Source organism: Felis catus, chromosome C1 (assembly GCF_018350175.1).
Source record: "Felis catus isolate Fca126 chromosome C1, F.catus_Fca126_mat1.0, whole genome shotgun sequence".
Taxonomy (NCBI): Eukaryota; Metazoa; Chordata; class Mammalia; order Carnivora; family Felidae; genus Felis; species Felis catus.
Genome location: NC_058375.1, coordinates 94,079,693 through 94,097,601, shown reverse-complemented (window position 1 = coordinate 94,097,601; position 17,909 = coordinate 94,079,693). Strand labels below are relative to the sequence as shown.

Here is a 17,909-nt window from a genome sequence, read left to right as displayed (position 1 = left end):
ATAGTTCGTGGGCTTGAGCCCCACATTACAGCACAGAACCTGCTTGGGATTCTCTCTCTGTCTCTGTCTCTGTCTCTCTGTCTCTCTCTTTCTCCCTTTCTCTGCTCCTCCCCAGCTTGTGCACACATGCTATCACTCTCTCTCTCTCTCAAAATAAATAAACTTAAAAAGAGAGAGGGAGAAAGGTTTCCTTAAGTCTGGAAAACAAAACATTAAGGAACCAATAATGTTTCCAAGAAAAAGTTGTAAAAAGAGAAAAATTATAATCATCTTTGTAAATTCATTTAATCCCCTCTTTGAATACAGTGAGAGGGAAAGCCGACAAGAGCAGATAAAGGAGGCCAGCCAGTCCTAGGCCGGATATTCCCCTTGCATGCTTTTCCCTTCTGTGATCTTGCTTGCCTCAGCCAACTGCCTGCCTAGCTCAACTGATAGTGCCCCCCCCCCCCCGCCAACAATGTTTCCAAGTACCCAGAAGCTAGCCAGGCATAAAAGAAGGCTAGCACCAGGGCTCATGGCTCAGCCTTTGGAGGTGACTCCACTGGGCCGGCACCAGTGAGAAATAAACAGACTTTTCTGATTCCCCAAGTGTGTGTCACTTGTCTGTTCCTAGGTGCTGAGTATTTGCTATAACACAGTTTTGTAAATTCTTACCCGGCTCAATTTTATGATCTTAAAGTTATCAGAAACTTGTGTTCTAGAGTACATGTCAGAGTCCTTTCCATGCAGCTCTCTAAAGATGAAGCACTCTCGCAAAGGCATCATAATAAAACAATAACGGTGGCAAGAAGACTTAGGGGGAGATTTGTCCTTCATGCCTTTCTTTATCTAAAAAATTCATTCTACTTTCCTTACCTACTTTTCATACACAGTTGTTTCCTTTCACCTTTATCATTTCTAAATAGTTTTAATTACATATACTAATTAGAATCCTTAACCCTTAGAATCCTTTTTTTTTTTTTTTAACATTTATTTATTTTTGAGAGAGAGAGAGAGACAGAGCATGTGCAGGGGAGGGTCAGAGAGAGAGGGAGACACAGAATCTGAAACAGGCTCCAGGCTCTGAGCTGTCAGCCCAGAGCCCAATGCGGGGCTCGAACTCACGGACCGAGAGATCATGACCTGAGCCGAAGTCGGGCGCCCAACCGACTGAGCCACCCAGGCGCCCCAACCCTTAGAATCCTTAATTTCTTATGGAAACAGAGAAGTAAGCGATTGTGGACTGTTACACTAGCGTTCTGTGGATTGGCCAATTATAATGCATCTCATAATTTCCATATCCTTCCTCTTAGTAAATCTTCCAGCGAGGCACAAAACGCACTCACCAGTAGACTCAAATATCTTTAGTTCCTCTGTATAAAAAGCCAAATGTAAATAAACTTGTGTTCAATAATTAATATTGTAGTATTTTATTTGGAAATGATGTAGATATTCAGTGACTACCCATCACTTAACCCAACTCAGTATCACTGTCACCCAGTTTCCAAGTAGCTTGCCACACACCCTCCCCCTTCCTCCCTTCCTTCCTTTTTGCTTTTTGTCCTTCTGATAAGAATTACTTCCTTGAAGCCTGCATTTCAAAGAAATGGCTCTGGGTGCCTAGTGAACAGGAGTATAACATTTACATCTCAAAGGCACAGAGAAAGGATATAAATCCCACCAAGAAAGACTTTTATTCCCTAAATCCAGGTGTTTTACAGTATCTGCAGGCTTTTTGAGATGAGTAGGAGAGGTTTGGGGATGGGTCAAATGGATAGTGGGCTTTGAACTGTTTCTAGAGCCCCAATTCTGTTCTTGTAAAAACCCAGATTTTTCAGAGAGTACAGTTGTTTTTACTTCCTCAAAGAACTGGGTTGCAACCTGAATGATGAGAGGCTGACACTCCATCCACCTACAATCTTCAATTTGCTTCTTTGTATCAGGGGGATCTCAACTAAGATGGAAATTAAAAGACCCCCATGTTCTAGATTTCGAGTTGTGTGCCTTTATGATTTAGTAAATCCTTCCACCTTGGTTTGGGAATGTTTTTCTTTCCCTTATGGGCACACAGTTTCACTTTCGTTTAGGGGAAAAGGCCTTTTTTTTTTTTTTTTTTTTTCAACGTTTATTTATTTTTGGAACAGAGAGAGACAGAGCATGAACGGGGGAGGGGCAGAGAGAGAGGGAGACACAGAATCGGAAACAGGCTCCAGGCTCTGAGCCATCAGCCCAGAGCCTGATGCGGGGCTCAAACTCACGGACCGCGAGATCGTGACCTGGCTGAAGTCGGACGCTCAACCGACTGCGCCACCCAGGCGCCCCTAGGGGAAAAGGCCTTTTTAAAAAGTTCCTAATCAGGCTCTGAATATCAGCTTCCAATATGGCCAACTTCTAACCACAGAACCCGTTAAAAATCCTTTCAGATGACTTATTAACACTTCTTATCTGGACAAACAGTAAATATTTTTCTTTTTCTTTTAAACCAAAGGTATCCCTACTGACGAGGAGGCGTGGGGGCAGGCTGAGGGGCAAAGCACAAGCTAGGACACCCCATCCCCCCAGATGGGACATGTAGGATACTCCTTGGACACTCCCAGCAACCCCAAAGTGGGAAAGGACAAAATACAAATGGTCACACTGTTTACCAGAAAAAGGCAATCCCATCATAGCCTAATGTCCAGGAACTCCCTACTGTCTTAATGTTAATACTTTGCTAGAGGGAAAAACAACCTTAGCCTGACAATAGCTAGGCCTCCAGTAAGTCTTTATGCAAGTGAAAGTCTCTTTGGAAACCCCCTCTTGACTTTATCTCCCCCGAGTTCATAAGACACAAAACAGTCACCCCACACACTTGCAGTGCAGCTCTTCCCTTCCACCCATGGGTCCAGTCCCGTGCTTTAATAAAATCGCCTTTTTGTACCAAAGATGTCTTCAAGAATTCTTTCTTGGTCGTCGGCTCCGGACCCCAGGAACCCCACCATCACCCTAAAGCTTCATCACTATCAAATGACTCAACACCCAAACTAACAAACCTTTTATGACTTAACCATGGACAGAAGAGGCGTCCCCAGAGAAGGTGCAAGAGACAATACCTCCCAAGATCTAGAGTTAGTCCCAAGGAGAACAAAAAGGAAGACTTAAGACAATCTCCTGAAAGCTGGCAGTGTCTGGTAGGACACTAGCTGCAAATGGAGTACAACCCACATTTCTGTCCAGCCATAGTTTCAGGGCCCCCAACCCAACAGTTGAGCTGCCTGCACTTTGCAAGAACAACCTGTGTGCCCAGTCAGAGAAGCCAAGCCAAGTTCTCAGGACACAAGATGAGACAAAGGGAAAAGTGGTAACTATCTCCAGGAAAGAAAGGATCGATAACCAACAAATATCCAAACATACATTCACGAGCCACAATTTAAAGATCTAATTCTTACAAATGTTTTTCTCCTGTTAATCTGAATTTGGAAAGGAAGAGACAGCACGAAAGTTTACTTTCCATAGAGCCCAGGTGGCTTAGTCGGTTAAGCGTCTGACTTTGGTTTGGGCCATGATCTCTTGGTTCATGGGATCGAGCCCTGTGTGGGGCTCTGCACTGACAGCGCAGTGCCTGTGTGGAATTCTCTCTCTCCTTCTCTCTCTCTGAAAATAAATAACATAACTTAAAAAAAGAAGAAGAAGAAAGTTTACTTTGCTTTTTCAACCAAGGACCACAAAGATCCAGGAGAGTGAACTTTGATGAGAATTCTCACCCTTTGCTAGCTTCTGCCAGTTCTCCCAGGATCCCATCTGCAGGCTCTGGAGTGGGTGGGGTGTTTCCAGAGGTCTCATGCTGGTGACCAGAAATTGTAGAGGAGGAGAAATGGCTTCCCCCTACCTTTTATAGTGAGTGCTTGGCTAAGACCCATTTTTCTCTGGGGAACTTCATAAGTGGATATATTTACTGAGTTAAAAGTTCCCCACTGTGCCCACTATCATTCAAGATCACTTCTGGGAAGGTTAACCTGTTTGTTCAGCCTTAAAACAATATTTTGTTCACCTGATGCCTCATCCTGGACCCAGACCAGTTGAAGTTGGACCTAGCCTGTCCCCAGACCCGAGACAGGATTTAAGTTGAACCCAGTCCGTTTTCTGGACCGTGTCCTCAAAAAGAAATGCTCAATTAAGTTTGACAGTTTACAACGCAAAAGCTGTGAAGCTAGAATCCAAGAGGGACTTTGCCTACAACCTGTGACCTGCCGAGGTGACAAGAAAGCCTCAAGCTCAGTGGGCCCTGTGGGTACCTGCACCTGGTTACTGGTTGCTCCTGGGGGGTACTCAGGGGTCTGCTTCCTTTTTTCCCTCTTCTGATACCAGAACTGCTCAAAGATAAACTGAAGCATATTAAAAATGTTAAGAATTTAGGGGCACCTGGGTGGCTCAGTCGGTTCAGCGTCCGACTTCAGCTCAGGTCATGATGTCACAGTTCGTGAGTTTGAGCCCCGGGTCGGGCTCTGTGCTGACAGCTCAGAGCCTGGAGCCTGCTTCGGATTCTGTGTCTGCCTCTCTCTCTGCCCCTCCCCTGCTTCTGCTCTGTCTCTCTCTCTCAAAAGTAAACATTAAAACAAAATTAAAAAAAAAAATGTTGAGTTTATTTCAACACAAACCAATTCACATCAGGCAGTGTCAAATCAGAAGCGATTAGCAGCACTCTCTCGAAACTCCAGGGAGATGTTTTTCTAGAGAAAGGGTGGATGCAAAGGAAGGTTTTGTTTGGTTGGTTTTTTTGTTCATTTGTTTTCTTAGGTAGTTTATTTAGGGGCACATAGGTGCCCCTTGCTTACAGAAACCACCTTGACATTAGAGTCCCCTCAGTGTAACAGCTTCCTTGCTTGGACAACAGTTACCAAAAGAATTTTTTACTCGGTTTACTCTGATGCTTGCTTCTGAGTCGATGGTGAAAACTTCTTTCTGAGTCTAGGTGATTGGAGGGAGGGCCTGGGTTAATGTCAGTCAAATCACAGTGTTTCCTCCTCCTCCCCTTAGGAAGTAAAGTCCACTCAACCTCACAGACTTAGAAGGCTCGCTTGTTTTCGCTGTGCAGCGGAATGAAATGCCTTAAAAAAAAACAGTGACTTTCTGAAAACTCGTAGACTTTCTTTTCCTTCCCAGATTGTCTCATCTGGATTCCTTTGCTGAACACCACATCAAAGGTAAAGCAAAAAACGAGATGGTGTGTTGGGGTGGGTTTTCTATAATGTTTTGAGGGACTGGCATCTCCCCCATTCCCCACCCCCCATCCCCCCTGCCTGCTCACCAGGTCATTCCACATGTGCTGGCAGCTGTTTTTTCCAGAAAGCAAGAGCCTGCCTGCCAATCTGACAGCGGGAAATAAAGAAAGCTGTGTCCCTTCCTCAGAACATTGACCTTTCTCTTTGCTATTTCTCTCTCTCTGTCTCTCTGTCTGTCTGTCTGTCTCTCTCTCTCTCTCTCTATTTTTTAACTGAAGCTTTTGTGAGAAAACAGCAGACTCTATGATACTTTACTCCTGAATGCTTTCTAGCAGGTACCTCCTAAGATCAAGAACATTCATTCTCTCGCAGAACCATAAGATCACCATCACACTTAAGAGATTTTTTAAGTTTATTTATTTTGAGAGAGAGAAAGCATGAGAAGGGGAGAGGCAGAGAAAGAACCCCAAGGAGGCTTGAGATCACGGTTCATGAGTTCACGTCCTGAGCCGAAATCAAGAGGAGTCAGACTTTAACCTACTGAACCACCCAGGTGCCCCTCATACTCAAGAGATTTAACCCTGTCGACTGTAAAGTCCGTAAACAAGTGACCTCCCAAACACTCTTCCAGCCTTTTTTCTGGTCCAGGATTCATTCGAGGAACAGTCATTGCGGTTTACTGGCACGTCTATTTAGTCCCTGAGAATATTTTCATTTCAGCAATTGCTTTGCAAAGAGAATTCCCGAACCCGAGGCTACCCGTCCGTTTCTTATTTCTCTAAAGAGGACCAGAGAATAACACAGAGCTTCCCCTAGGATGTGGCTCACAGACCAAGGGGGAGAACAGCCCCAGAGGACAGTGCTATGAGCGGGCCACCCTACAACCAGTGAGGTCAGCCTTTGCAGATAACTTCTTTGCAATTCCTCCCTGAGATAAACTGAGTGGTGGAAGAGAGATCTCTGTGGTGACTTTCATGTCCCTCAAATCGCGGCCTTTCATTAGCTTTTTCTCCCCTCTCCCATGGTTCTGCCTGGATTGTGACCATGGAATAAACAGGGACAAGGAGATATTACAGTCCGGCAGACTTGGTAGGTAACTAAGGGCACATGCCAAGAGAACTGTCAAAGCCATCTGGGCTTGCCAGGTAAAGCTAGGCAGCAGGCCTCTAGAAAGATCTCCAAAGATGGTACAAAGTCCTGTTTGCATTTTTGAGGCTGAGATCAGGGAATGTACGCACAATTTAGAAATGAGGACATCATCCGTCTTTAAAGGGGAGGGCTAAAAGAAATTACAAGTGGTTCTGTATCACAGAGAAAAATAAAGTTTACAAGTTTAGATCAGTTTCTTGTCAACTGAATCAACTGCCTTGGATTTGTCACAGAGACGGACCATCATGCAGCGGAGGGCAGGGAAGGCCCGGCCTTACACTAAAGCCCTGGATGGAGGTTGGGGATGGATGGTTGTATTTCATTTCTTCCTGGTAAGAATTTACTTTCCCCTTTCCTATTGCTCGAAAGAGAGCTCTCGGGAGAAAGGCTCAGAGCAAAGCTAGGAACTGCCAACAGCTGCCAAAGTCAGCAGCCCACACCCAACCTGGGAGAAAGGTGAAAACGGTCCCCTTGAGTGAAGGCCCAAGTGTTCCCCTCCAGTCTCCTCCTCGCTATCATCCCGAAGCCCAGAGTGCCCTAGCCACCATCCTCAGCTCTGCCCTGGCCACATGTGACCATACAGTTCAGCACCCCGGAAGTAGCACTGGGAGGCGCCAAAAAGTGCTACTGGTGGGGGGGGGGGGGTCCCAGCTCCGCCCAGCACACACGTGGCAGCAACCTCCCTCTCCCCTAGGGGACGGGGACATTTCCTCTCTGTTCCGCCCGCTGTTGGCTTCACAACCCATCCCCACAACCATAACTTATGAGGCCCAGTGTATATTTCTTTTCTTTTTTTTTTAATGTTTTTGATTGAGAGAGAGCAAGCTTGGGCGCACACACGTGTGGATGCATGTGGGGGAGGGGCAGAGAGAGAGCGTGAGAGAGAGAACCCCAAGCAGGTTCCACGCTGTCAGCTCAGATGCGGGGCTCCATGTCACAGGAACCATGAGGTCATGCATGGCCTGAGCCGAAATCCAGTCGGATACTTAACCAACCGAGCCACCCAGGCGCCCCCCAGTGTTTATTTCTGGCATGTCTGGAAAAGGAGAAGATGGAGCTTCTGAAACTAGAGCTTGATTTATGTCCTTCATCTGTAAGCAACTGGACTAGGCACTCTTTTTTAATGAACTGATCTCCCAGAAGCTCTTCAGGTTGTCGTGAGCCTGGCGATCTCATTCTAGAATATGCGAGGGCGCCATTCCAGCTGTGCCCCAAACAAGCCTGTGACGGCAGTGCCAGCCCCACAGTTCCTCATCAGTGCTCCCAAATGCGTTAACTTTCAGATGTGTTCACAGAGATATCCTTTCCCTCCTGACCCTCCTCCCCTGCTTAGCCCTACGGGAAGCAGCTCACAAAGATGGGAGCGCGGGTCCTGGTGACCGCTAATAATTGTACAGACCACAATGGGGTAACTAAGAACTCTGTAAGCAGGACGATGGGAAACCATCAGGCCTCCTCCTTAGTGACAGAGGGGAAAGGAGGGGCACAGGACCTCAGCCAGAAGTTATGTAATACAGATCTCCTAACTGGAGGACTATTTGTTAAACATTAGCTTCATTACCAAAGAATGTGGACTTTTTTTTTCCCCCTCCCCGAAATGGTACTAATAAGAAAATGAAGGATGTCCTAGTGCAAGAGCCCTCCCTGTGGCTGGGCCACCTCCGCAAATCACAGGCTTTGCAGAACTGGCCTTGCTGGTGAGGATCTCCAGATCTCCCACCTCTCTCCCCAGTGATGAGCCCTACTTTTTCCTACATTATCCTCTGAGGACAGAAGCGACTTGACCAATTTAGTTGCCGGTAAGAAAACCGTCTAATAAGCAGATAATTAAGGTCCCACTTTTCTGTGTGATGTCACTTATAAAAGCACAAAAAAATATACCGAGTCCTCAAATGTTAACAATTAACTCCAGCTAACTAACTGCAGTGGTGTACATAGATGCTTAAAGGAGTGTGTGGTTTGGGGTCTGCGTGAGTTACAAGTATACTTTTCTACAATAGATGAATTTCTGGAAAGGGGAGTGAAACATCCAGTACCTGGTAGCTATTAAGCACTTGAACATATGGCTCGTGCAACGGAGAAACTATATTATGGGAGTTTCACTGTAGTTTAGTGAAACTCAACTGAAACAAAATAAGGTGCCAAAGTGCAAAATGCATTCATACAAACACCCTCAGGAACACATTCAAATGAAGTGCAAACTCCATACCCCTTTTCCAAGTGCTCCCACCCCGGGCCTTTAGTGTCCCCTGCATGCACACTTAATTTGGAAAAGGAAGCTCTAATGTATTTTGACGTATTAATTAGCACCCAATTAAAATTGCATTAAAATTAATTTAGTGTTAAACAGCCACATGTGACTAGTGGCTATATGAGAATAGTTGTATAGTCTATCCTGTGACCTATTATAAATGTTTTCAGATTATCAACCGAAGAATTATGTGTTTTAGCCAGCTAATAAAAGAGTGGTAGAGAAAGGCCCTTGAGATGAGTTTAAAAACTCAAGTGCACAGGGGCATCTGGCTGGCTCAGTCAGTAGAGCATGTGACTCTTGATCTTGGGATCATGAGTTCAAACCCCATACTGGGTGTAGAGCTTACTTTATTTTTTTAAATGTTTATTTATTTTTGAGACAGAGGGAGCAGCGAGGGGCAGAGAATCCCAAGCAGGCTCCATGCTGTCAGCACAGAGCCTGATGTAGGGCTTGAACCCACAGCACTAGAGATCATGCCCTGAGCTGCAATCCCCACTTGCCTATGCACACACTCCCTCTCCCTCAAAAATAAACAAAACAGAAGAGCAAAACAGAAAAATCCAGTAACAATATATTCTTTGGGAGTGCTCTACTTTAACAAAAAGGACACATTCTCGGGATGCCCTGGCTCAGTGGGTGGAGTGTGTGACTCTTGATCTTGGGGTTGAGTTTGAGTCCCATGTTGGGTGTAGTGATTAAAATTTTTTTTAAATCTTAAAAAAATAAAATTAAGGACTCATCCTAATGAACTTGCCAGACTTTGTAACTATATATTTGCATGATTTTTTTTTCTGTATTCAGTCTGTCTCGCTGGACTGAATGTCCCATGAGGGCAGGGGCCATGTCTGTTTGGTCACCACCGTATACTCACTACTGTTAAGCCCAGCCCCTCATAAACAGCCTCGAATATAGTAAGCATTCAATAAATACCTGTCAGTGGATAGGTAAGACGGATGGAGGGATTGATGGACACACTTATGAATTAACCAGGTGATGAATAATGACATTGGAGAGATGAGCAGGGGCCTTGTAGGGCATATTAAAAACACTGTTTTTTGTTGGTGTTGTTGTTGTTTTCCATCTTGAGGCCGAGGAGCTAGTGAAAAAAAAAGCAAGGGAAATGATGGGATCAGATGTGCCTTTTAGGAAAATAGCTCTGCCTACAGGGTGGATGATGGTTGGTGGGGGAGAGGCCTGGAAGCAGGGAGATCCACTGGAATGATGCTGTAATAACCTGGGTGAGAAAAAAAGGCCCTAAATTAAGGCAACAGCAATGAGGATGGATGAACTAGCGATCTGTGCAATATTGAGCAGACAGACTGATAGGACTTGGACGGTAACTGAATGTCAGAGAGAGAGGGAGTCAGAGTAATGGGCTGGTGGCTTGGGCAACTTGGAGAAGGACAGGTGTCACTCACTGAGCTGGAGGACACAAGGGAAGGACATAAGAGGATGCTTGCATCGCTTCATCCTGGACAGTCTGAGGTACATGTGATGTAACCACTAATGTGTTCAGCAGCCCACGCGCATGTGGAGCACAGGATGTGCACACGGAAATCTGGGAGTCATCGGCATACGTTGGCTGGCTTGTGCCAACGGGCAGGGGGTGCAAAATGGCCAGGGAGGGGGAAGAAGAGCAACTTGGCAGAAGCCTGGGGAAAATCGATGTCAGAGGGTGGGCGGAGAGTAGCCCAGAGGAAAGGGAGAAGCGTCGATGCAGAAGCAGAGACAGAAACGTCCAGGAGGTAGGAGTGATGAACAGGTGCTGCCGTGAGGTCAGATGCCACAGAAATGACGGGTCATTAGGTCAGCGACAAGGAAGACTCCGGTAGCCTCGCTAAGAATCGGTATCCAGGGGCGGGATGTGAGGAAGTGGAGACAGCCTAGGAGACTCCTCTGAAGTTTGTGCAGACCAGGAAGGAAGGAAGAGCTGGGGTGATAACAGAGAGGGACCCAGGGTAGAAGGAAGTGGTTATTAAACAGTAATTACCCCATCATTTCCGACAAAGCCTGATACCCTCTATTCAAAAGGGGCCACTGTGGCTGATCCAGTGCCCTTTCCCAATACAATACTCTAGTCAGATGGACCTGGTGAGGGAGCTCTCACTGCATGCGCACTGGGGTTGGGGGTGCTCTTAAAGATACAAAGAAAATGAGGGGGCTGGGTCAGTCACAGGAGAATTTCTAGGGGCTTTTATTGGGGGGCAAGCCCATTCACAGTGTCGGAGGTGGACTCTGGGCCAGGCCTGAAACCCACCCGACGCTAGTGGAGAGCCTGGGACGGCGTAGTAGAACCTAGCCTGCTCAGATAACGAAGGGAAAATCCAGACCTTGGGAAAAAGAGTTTTGAGATAGGAGTCAAGAGAAACAAAGTTGGAAGGTTGCAAGTTAAGGGAGGGAGAGAGGGAGGGAGAGAGGCAGGGCACATGCAAAGGCTGTGGCCTTGGCTTTCTTGACACACAGTGAAAACGCAGAGCCAGTTATGAGACAAGTCCTACCCACCCACTGCTGCTACGCCCACACATCAAGGACAGACCAGAGAGGAAAGGTCCTGTACTGGGGGACAAGAAGCTAGCCAAATTCAGGTGGCTAAAAGCAGACGTCAGCACCCGTGTAGATGCCAGCCCAGGACCCGGGTCCACAGAAAAAGAGGAAGGGCATTTTACGGAATGATGCCTCACCGTGGTGTTCCTTGCTCACGAGATGATGCAATCACCACTCTGCACTTGGAAATGAGAAAAACAAGTCTAGGCCGCCCAAGACTTGCTCTTGTTCTCTAGCCTCATTTCCTGATAGAAGCACCTTTGAGGAATAGTAGGATTACAAACGGCCTGAATGAGACCCTGATCACATGTCTTTCCCACTTGTGAAGGTACGGCCCAGGTGTCCATGGCACTGTTCACTCCAAATAAGGGGGATTTTGTGGCTATTATCAACTCAGAATGGGAAAAATACACTAAGGGACCGCCTTCTCACCGTGCCCAACTTTTTGCAACACAACCTTGGAACACTACCGATTCTTAGTTCCTTAGTCCACACAAGAAATAATCCTCGTCTGAAACAAGGGTCAAGTGAAGGGGATAGAGGGGGAAGGTCTTAATTTGGCATGTACTAGCTGAGGGAATGAGATGCCTAAGAGGAGGCAGGTGAGTGGGTGGTACCAATGAAAAGAGGAGGCGTGGGATAAGGGAGAGTTGAGTTTTGGATGAGTTGATCTGGGTTAGATACAGTTGGCTACGCAAGATAACAAAATCACAGCTAACAGCTTGAGCATTAAATGCTATAAAGAACCTGAATTTTCTCAATCTTCCTGTTCTCTGAGCAAGGTAACATTTCCTTTCTCCCGGCTTTACAAAAGAGAACGCTGAAATTCTGTGAAGCGGTTTGCCCAAGGTCACATCCCTAACTGGAAGTGGGGCCAGGATGCAGGCCAACAGAGGCTGACTGCAGGAGAGTGCTCACACCTATTACACTCAGAAACCCTGAGTGACCGGCTGTCTGTGGAGTGGGCACAAAGTGAGATGAGGGCAGAGCGACAGGGGGTGATACTTGCCACGTGGACAGAGCTAAGTGGAATTAGCAGGGTCTGTGGTTCTTAAGTGATGCCAGGCTGAGAGCAGAGAGCTGAGAAAGTGGCCTTGAAAAGTCAAGGCCACTGACAAAAAAGAAAGCAGAAGCAAGGAAGCCCCTGGAGACAGTGGATACACATGCTCAGCTCTGAGAGGCTGCAGACCCTGGCCGAGTGGCTTCCCTTCCAGTTCCCCCTCCTGACCACTGATCTTCAACTGCCCCCAAACTAATCAGAATTCTCAGAAACCCATGTTAAGAGGCCACAGAAAGAAAACTTGACCTCAAGAGGAACATTCCTCCTAGTAGAAGGGAGAAGGGTGGTGTGGGCAAGGAGGGTTAGGTGGGACAATAGAAAAGGATGGGGCACATGACCAACCGTAAGTAAGGTGACCCTCCAACCTGTTAACCCTTGCTGCTCTGGCATAAATTAGTAGTGCTGTTTTCCACTCTCAAGTGTTTGTATTAGGATGATAAAGTGAATGGTAACCCTACTTGTCAAGTGAGGAAGGGTACTCGGTTTAAGCAAAGTTAAGGCAAAGCTAATCTAAGAACCGATGGGAACAATTCTTCGTCTCTTGGATCAATGTGCTTCTCTCACGAAGGTAACTGTAATTAGCAGTCTTTAACAGATGCTTTTTTTTTTTTTTTTTTTTTTTTTTTACTTATTTAAGTAATCTCTACACCCAACATGAGGCTCAAACGACCTTGAGATCAAGAGTCACTGCTCCTCCAGCTGAGCTGGCCAGGTGCCCCTAACAGATGGTATCCCAATAGGACGGTAGAGTGGTTGGTCTGGAGTCAGTCAATCTGGGTTCAAATCTCACCCTTCAGCATCCCTATCTTGAGCAACTTTTAATCTCTCTAAACTTCACATTCCAAAAAAACATCTATTCCATAGCCCTGTAATGAGGATTAAATGAGAGACTTTTGCATAAAGTAGTTCGACACTCCGTGGGGATGGCCGCCCCACAAAATGTAATAAAATGAGGAAGGCTCAAACAAATTGGTAAATCCTGGTGAGCTAGGGGTGGTGGTGTCGGGGGGGGGGGGGGGGGTCATCAACATGAGCATCTGTGACCTTCTCTGTAATGGCTCACTCATACCGAACTTTGGTCTGCTTTGATTTAGGTAAATGTGTTTGTGATGGGAATGACCAAGACGTTTGCAATTTTCTTTGTGGTTTTCCAAGAAGAATTTGAAAGCAGCTCAAGGCAAACTGGCTGGATTGGATCCATCATGTCATCAATTGGTTATTCTGCAGGTATAAAGCTGGCCATAAGCTTGCCGTCCAAGGAAAAGAACCACATAGGGAAATTCCAAGAAGACTCATCTGTCAGTCATTTAAGATTGAAGCTTGCTAAAACTCAAATTCATTAACAGGCAAGACTGAGAAAAGTTCAGGGCTTGCAGTGTTGAGCCTCTCCTTGGCAAAATCAGAAAAATTAAGATTCAAAGAAAGTTGAAGAATTCAACTATTTACTTCCATGATTCAATTTTTCATGCCTTGTTTCTTTCCACAGTGCCTTAACAACGGTTCAGTGAGCCAGTCTCTCTGGGAAATCAGGCCATGAAGTTGTGGGCCCATCACCTAAGCACACTTAAAACAACACAGAGAACCAATTCCTCTTTCTTTGCTTCTATTTAGGGCTAAAACATGGTAGAGTAGATTAATGATTGAACCCTGTTCTAGTCCTAAGTCACTAGACGCAATCCCATTTTGTGTTACTGTTGTTAGGTTTTATTTATTTACATCATCTCTACACCCAACACAGCGTTCAAACTCAAGATCCTGAAATCGGGTAGCATGCTCTTCCGAAAGAGCCTGTCAAGCGCCCCTCAGGTTGCGGTTTTATAACGCATTTTCAAACCAGCTTATTTACAATTCTCTTTAAAGCAAAACAGCTCTTCTTCCAAAAAGCAAAACAGAATATTAAGAAACCCAATCCAGACACCTTTCTAAAGGATACACAATACTCCCAAGTCCTTTTCCTTCAGTTGCTTTAAATTGTGCATCAGGAACGCCAAAGCACTTACCCAGTATTTGCCTTTCTTCCTTTTTCCGAGGACCTCTGGTTGCCATGATTTGTGACATAATCGGAGAGAAGACTGCCTCCATTCTTGGGGCTCTCCTTGTTACTGGTGGATATCTGATCAGCAGCTGGGCCACTAGCATTCCCTTTCTTTGTGTGACTATGGGACTTTTACCTGGTGAGTCCATCGTAAAAACCAGACTATGCAAGATGGAACTTTACCGTCTCGTCCATGGGCCCCAAAGGCCTCCTTCTACATCTCAGGTCAGGGAGAATAGATCATCTGGTACCAAGTCACTTCATGTGATTCCACACTATTGGTTTTTTGTTTTTGTTTTTTAGGTTTGGGTGCTGCTTTCTTGTACCAAACAGCTGCTGTGGTAACTACCAAATACTTCAAAAAACGACTGGCTCTTTCTACAGCTATTGCCCGTTCTGGGATGGGACTCACATTTCTCTTAGCACCTTTTACAAAAGTCCTGATAGATCTGTATGACTGGACAGGTGAGTCATTCTGTTTCTAAACTATCAACTCTGTAAGATTTAATGTTTAGCTTTCCCCCCGCCCCCGCCCCCCACTCTGATGAGTGCAAGGGAAGGATTTTTGAGCCGGGGAGGAAATAAGCATGACTTCTAAAGCAGACATGCTCCTCCTCTTCCCTGGAGAACACACAGCAGAAGAGGTACTGAACGATTTGCGGGTTCTGCCAGCCGCCACGAGCAACTCTGAGTTCAGCAAAGGGAGGGCACTCTGTGCAGCTGGGGAAACACCTTGCAGGGAAAGTGATACTCATGGGGACCCGAGGACTCCCTCCTCCTCTTTCACCATGAAAGCATTCTCTTTGTACATCTTCCCTTAAGACAAATCTGCATTTAAAACTGCCTTCCCCATCCAGCTCACCAAAACAGACCAAAAAAAAAAAAAAAAAAAAAAAAAAAAAAAAAGGGAGGGGGGTAAAAAACAGCATTATGTTAATTCATAGCCTTTTATACAGCTTCGACTATAGAGTTTTCACAAACAAATGAACACCATTTGACTCCACAATTTTCTTTGTGCCTACGCTAAAACATTTAAGGATTAAAATCATCTTAAAGTACTAGAAAACCATATGTGTATCTATGGGCAGAAGTACATATGTAAGAATATACACAAGCCTATTTCTACCTGCAGAGCATTCTTGTTGACTCTTTCCTTTCCCAAGTGAAAACCCACCGGTGGCCTCACGGTACACAGAACGAGCCGGCAAATCCATAAGGCAAGACAGCCGAACCTACAGCCAATTCCATCTCTGGAAGCACAAGACACAGCCCACAGCTTTGGTCAGGCCATGCTGAGACCAAGCAACTACTCAGCTGCCAAGGCGAGACTGGCATCGGTCTTCTTTCAAAGAATTTTAAAAAGTCATGAGATGAGAGGCTTGCCCCTTAATGCTGTATTCTCTATCCCTAAATCTATATCCCTACTTCAGGATATCCTGAATCGCTATTTAAAACACACTGTAATTCTCTAACATTTCAAATATCCCCCCCCCCCCACATGCTCCCCACCCAAACCTCTTCTTTTTTCCTCTTACACAAATAACACTCTCTCCTTCCACGCCATCTCCTGGTGCAGCTTTCTGGTTTTCTATTTTCAAAGGATGCCCTGTTTCCACAAGGATACAGTGGTGTGCAGGGCTAAAAATGAAGTCAACAGATTTAGACACTTCAGTTAAATTTAGGGGACAAAGTAGTGTCTTCAGGAATTATTACACTATGACAGAATACATTTAGTGGTGGGGCCCCTTCTGAGCCTAAAAACACAGAGTGCTGTGAAATGAGAGGGGTCATATTTCACTTAACTTCTCACTCTCTCTCTCCCCTATTTAGGTGCCCTTATACTACTTGGAGCACTTACACTGAATTTGGTGCCTTCCAGTATGCTCTTAAGACCCATCCATATTGCAAGCGAGAACAATTCTGATGTTAAAAATAGAGGTAGCCGCTTGTCTACAAGTAACCCAGGGGCAGTGTGTGAGACAGAAATGTCATCCTGCAATGAGACACAAGAGGTCACCACCATCAGGGACAGTGCTATGCAGAAGGCTGGACAACCTGGTCCAAGTTTAATAGTGTCACAAAATAAAAGCAAAGAGTTCAACAATGGGCCTGATGGAAACAGTGTGTTCCTAGTAACTAATGAAGACAGTTATGAGAAAGAGGCTATTTCACGGAGCTGTAAGCAAAACTTCTTCGACATTTCCCTTTTAAAAAATCCCTTCTTCTACATATTTACCTGGTCTTTCCTCCTCAGTCAGTTGGCATATTTCATCCCTACTTATCACCTGGTAGCCAGAGCCAAAACACTGGGGATTGACTTCATGGATGCCACCTTCCTCGTTTCGGTAGCTGGTAAGGAAGCATTACTTTAACCTCAAACTCAAAAGGAACTTAATTTTACAAGAAGTTACCAGATTTTATTTATAAACTAAAGAAAAGCGATGGTTTTTAAAGGAGCTGTGGGAGGGCCAGGGAAAAGGAAGTCTTTGGAGGCTGATGGGAGCACCTGGAGTATCCCTCCACAGACCTGTCACTGTACCTTACACGCAGGCTCCCTAGAGCAGACAGTGGCCCCCAAGCAAGGCTTGTTCATTTTTTTTGTTTTTAATTTGAGGGTCGTTTTTTTTTAATGTTTACGTTTGAGAGACAGAGTGCGAGCCGGGGAGGGGCAGGGAGAGAGGGAGACACAGACACGGAAGCAGGCTCCAGGCTTTGAGCTGTCAGCACAGAGCCTGATGCGGGGCTCCAACTCACGAACCGCGAGATCATGACCTGAGATGAAGTCGGACGCTTAACCAACTGGGCCACCCAGGCGTCCCCGTTAAATAATTGTTGGATAAATACTCGGTTTTAAAAAGCTGGTGCCCAGTGGCAACAGCCACTCCAGGAAGCAGGAAAACCATAGGCAGACAGCATAGGACACAGGTTGGTTCTGGAGTTAGACTTCCTGGGTTCAGGGTTTTGCTCTGTATTTCCTACCTGTACAACCTTCAGCAAGTGAGTCGTGTTCCCTGTGCCTCAATTTCCTCATCTGTAATACAGTGATAATAGTACCTATCCTCATAAGGTCACCAGGATTGAACGAACAACGCATGTAGCATCTGAAATAGTTCCTGGCCCATCGTAAGCATTCAATAATGTTCTATCAGTATGTGTAGCTAAGAACTTTTTCCCTTGAACTCACAGTAAGACAGATAAATATGTCTCTCAAGGCTAGTCACTAATGGGCTGGCTGATATTTAAAAAAAATTCGAGGGGCGTCTCTGCGTGGTTCAGTCAGTTGAGCATCCGATTTTTGCTCAGGTCATGGTCTTGCAGCCTGTGGGTTCAAGCCCCGCACTGGGCTCTGCACTGGCAGTGCGGAGCCTGCTGGGGATTCTCTACCTCCCTCTCCGTGCCTCTCCCACTCACGCGCTCTCTCAAAGTAAATAAATAAACTTAAAAATTTTTAAATAAATTTGAATGTTAAGTTAAAAATGAAAACAATTGGGGCGCCTGGGTGGCTCAGTCGGTTAAGTGACCAACTTTGGCTCAGGTCATGATCTCACAGTTCGTGAGTTTGAGCCCCATGTCGGGCTCCGTGCTGGCAGCTCAGAGCCTGGAGCCTGCTTCAGATTCTGTGTCTCCCTGTCTCTCTGCCTCACCCCTGCTCACACTCTGTCTCACTCAAAAATAAACATGAAAAAA

The 17,909-nt window shown here is 45.8% G+C and overlaps 1 protein-coding gene across 1 annotated transcript in view; it reads left to right on the top strand.

Annotated features, from left to right (window-relative positions):
* Positions 1 to 5,006: 5,006 nt before the first annotated feature.
* SLC16A4 (solute carrier family 16 member 4) overlaps positions 5,007 to 17,909 on the top strand; it is a 25,184-nt gene continuing 12,281 nt past the window's right edge. Inside the window, 6 exon segments of the mRNA XM_019837593.3 lie at positions 5,007 to 5,162; positions 6,563 to 6,661; positions 13,282 to 13,414; positions 14,218 to 14,361; positions 14,526 to 14,687; positions 16,053 to 16,574. Coding sequence (XP_019693152.1) covers positions 6,575 to 6,661; positions 13,282 to 13,414; positions 14,218 to 14,361; positions 14,526 to 14,687; positions 16,053 to 16,574 — 1,048 coding nt within the window. The 5' untranslated portion in view covers positions 5,007 to 5,162; positions 6,563 to 6,574.